Raw genomic sequence first — 3575 nt, forward strand, 5'->3', positions numbered from 1 at the left:
TGTCGTTGCTCTCGTCCATCACCAGGTATCCCAGCATGCTTTGGAAGGAGATGACAGACGCATCCAATACACAATGAATGAATGAACAACTGACTAGTGTCACTGTGGTGTGCATCATGCACCATTAGAGGAGTGAATAGAGATGTTACAATGAAACTGGAAAATTTTAATGATCAAAGAAAAACTGGATATAAAGATTGCAATTTTCAGAACATAGGCTCCGACAAAAACATCAACATCAACATTCCAATGTTACCACTAACCAGCCACGTCAAGTGCTTGTGTGCTTGTAAGAGTTGTGTGCAGGATCCCACGTAAGGGGTCCATGAAAAACAGGATATAAAGAAACATACTGAACTCTTGTTTAACTTTAAACCCCCCCCCCATAATAAAACTAAATCACTTTGTCTATGTCACATGAACATGAGCTATAACACCACACATTTTGCCAAGAAGAAGAAAGGTAAAGAGACAAGTTACATCAGTAGTTACTAGTCTTCTCTCAGTGGAGACTGAGCCCTATTGAAAGAACTTAATCTTCAAATGTGCTAGACAAGTCTGAAAAGTGTTTTGGTTGTTGTTCTATAAAATAAAATTCAACATTAGACTGGCTGCTAGTTACCTGAAGTCAAAACATGTGCGTAAATTGTCTTAACTGACAATGAATCCTGAGGAAAATGTATGTTTAGTCTAATCTGTGTGATTGACAGGAGAGATGATCAGAGGGGCGGAGTTTTCACCACCATTATTAGGACAGGGACCGAAGTATGGGTAGAGTTTCTCAGTGAAGGTGCAGCCAGTAAAGGAGTAGATAAGAGCTGCAGCATCTACATCATAAAAGGAGACCAGACCCTCCTCATAATCCACAAACACCCCCACCTTCTGAGGCTTCATCTTCAGAGAGAGGAGGACAGAAGGGCCAGTAAGAGCTTTGTACTCATTTCCATTCCTCAACCATACAGTCCAGTAGCCATTCTCAGGTCTCAGTGTGCTTGTATCCTTCCTGTTGATTGACTCTCTGGCCACTCCCACATCCCAGTCAGTCTTCCCTTTAAACTGGACCTCGTAGTAAAACTTCCCTGAAGAGAAGCTCTGCTTTGCTAAGACACAGGCACAAGAAGAAAATCTCTCTGGGTTGTCTGGGAGATTCTTTGTTACATCACCATCATGTACTTGTTTCCCATCATCAGACAGGATGAGATCAGGATTTGCTGTATCAGGATCCAGAATCACATCCACTGCAAACTGCTGGACCCTCTTCAGCTCAACATCAGCAAGCAGCTTCTCCATGTCTTTACTGAGTGTCTCCTCCAGCTGAGCCACAGCTCTCCTCACAGTCCCCTCATATGATGAGTGGACACTGACCTCTGTCCAGTCCTTGGTGTGTGGAGCAGTGTTCAGGGATGGGAAGCTTTGGAGGAGGTGGAGGTGGTCTTCAGTGTGTGAGAGCTGCTCCACCTCAGCGGTTCTCTTCATCAGCTCACAGATTTCCTGTTCCATCTCTTTGATGAAGCCTTCAGCCTCTTTCTCTGTTGTTTTCTGCTTCTCTTCAATTGTCTCAATGAGCTCAGCCTGGCCTCTCTCCACAGACTGCTTCAGAGCAGTGAAGACCTGCACACTGTCTGCTATCTCTCTGTCTGCATTTGCCTTACTGAGCTCTACTGAGTGTTTGATCTCATGAATCTTCAGTCGTCTCTCCTGGATCATCTGCTGAATTTCAGCCTCCGTCTTCCCCAGTTCAGCCTTCTTTCCTTTATATTCTTCTTCCAGAGGGACAAAGCGATGTGACTTGTGGTCTGACTCAGTGCAGAACTGACATACACACATCTGGTCAGTCTTGCAGAACAGCTCCAGCGGTCTGTCATGCTTCTTACACATCCTGTCTTCCAGGTTCTCCACAGGATCCATCAGCTTGTGTCGTTTCAGGGCTGAGATTCTCTGATGAGGCTCCAGGTGAGTCTCACAGTAGGAGACCAGACACACCAGGCAGGACTTCAGGGCCTTCTCTTTGGTCCCAGTGCAGACGTCACAGGGAACTTCTCCTGGTTTGGCACTTTGTTGGTCTGGGCAGCTCCTGGCTTTCATCTGAGCTGACTTTCTGAACTGAGCAACCATCTCAGATATGAAAGTATTGACCCGCAGCAGAGGTCTTCTGTCAAAAACCTCTTTACACATGGGACACTGGCACTGGACACTAACATCCCAGTGCTGTGTGATACAGTTCTTGCAGAAGTTGTGTCCACATGGTGTGGAGACTGGATCAGTGAACACATCCAGACAGATGGAGCACAGAAACTGCTCTTCAGAGAGGAGACTGCTGGCAGCAGACATATCTGAGACCTGAAGGGAAAGTGTGAAATAACAACATTTATTACATCATTCTTGAATGACAATACCTTAACTCATTGAGTGCCAGCCACTTTTGGAGAACGGACGCTCCCAGTGCCAGAGTTTCAGAGCTTTTTTCAGTGATTTCTCGAGGCCCACAGAATATTGTGTGATATTACTATGTAAACAATGAACACGCAAAAAGAACGATGAGACTCTTTTCTATCATCAGCAAAAACAGGTTTATTGATATCATTTTCTGTTCTTTAGTTATCAGCCGGAGAAGATAGCTTGATTTAACAAAAAAGAGCAGTTTTTTTCTAGAAGCTGAGATAATGGCCCTTTTGTGAAATTAAACATTTCAAACACATCACTGACTCTGAAGCTAATTTTCTGATGTAGTCACACCTCAAAAATAATTTCCTTCAATAAAACAGTGAAGGCCAGGGAATTTTGTTTGGCAGAATAATAATTTTAGCTGCAACCAGCAGCGCTGGCCCCTGCGTGCGCTGCTGGTTGCAGCTTCTTGCTGGTCTTGATTTGCTGCTGGTGGGCATCGGATATTCTGGCTTGCGTTTGCCAACCCTGTCCTGCTGCCTGGGTCTGTCTGGGTGTTGTGTGCTGCTCTGCGTGCCCCCCCCCCCCTCCCACCCCTCAACTGCACACTCCTCCGTATGGGAGGTGGCTCTCTGCTGAGTTTGCTCTGCACTGTGAAGGGTGCGCGACATCCAGCTTTTTTACAGCGTTCCGCGTGTGTTTGTCACCGGCTCCTATGCTTCCAGTTGAGAATAATAACAACTCCACAGCTGATCATGCGAATGGGCTGTCGCAGCGGACATGGAGGAGCTCAATTGTGGGAGCAGATTGGCTGCTGCAGGCACATCTAACGTTAAAACGCTTCATGCATATCGATGCATACGGATGCGATGCGATTTCCGTTTCCCCAACGACTTATTCTCTGTTTTTCTCTGCCTTTCTGTTAACCTGGAGAGCACTGTCGCCACCTAAGGGTTCTGTAAAATAGGTTATAGACCTCCAATAGCTACAATAGTTGTACAGGAGATGCGGAAGGCTTTGATCGACGTCCCACCGTCAAAAAACGCAATTGACGACAATCGTCGTCTTTGGCACTCTACGTCAGTATTTGAATTGACGACAGCTGTCGTCATTGGCACTCAATGAGTTAAAAGGGGAAATTTAAGTTAAAAAAAAAGGGGACTACACTCACATTTTATTCACTTTTAAAG

The 3575-nt window shown here is 45.5% G+C and overlaps 1 protein-coding gene across 1 annotated transcript; it reads right to left on the bottom strand.

The window, feature by feature from the left end:
* Window positions 1-690: 690 nt before the first annotated feature.
* Window positions 691-2331, bottom strand: LOC310791695 (E3 ubiquitin-protein ligase TRIM21-like; the record flags this gene model as incomplete). The annotated part of the gene is made up of 1 exon (XM_083653350.1): window positions 691-2331. The coding sequence occupies one exon, from the start codon at window positions 2329-2331 to the stop codon at window positions 691-693; it is 1641 nt and encodes a 546-aa protein (XP_083509476.1).
* Window positions 2332-3575: the final 1244 nt, after the last annotated feature.

The sequence above is a fragment of the Poromitra crassiceps genome (assembly GCF_964638095.1).
Source record: "Poromitra crassiceps genome assembly, chromosome: 17".
In the NCBI taxonomy this organism is placed as follows: Eukaryota; Metazoa; Chordata; class Actinopteri; order Beryciformes; family Melamphaidae; genus Poromitra; species Poromitra crassiceps.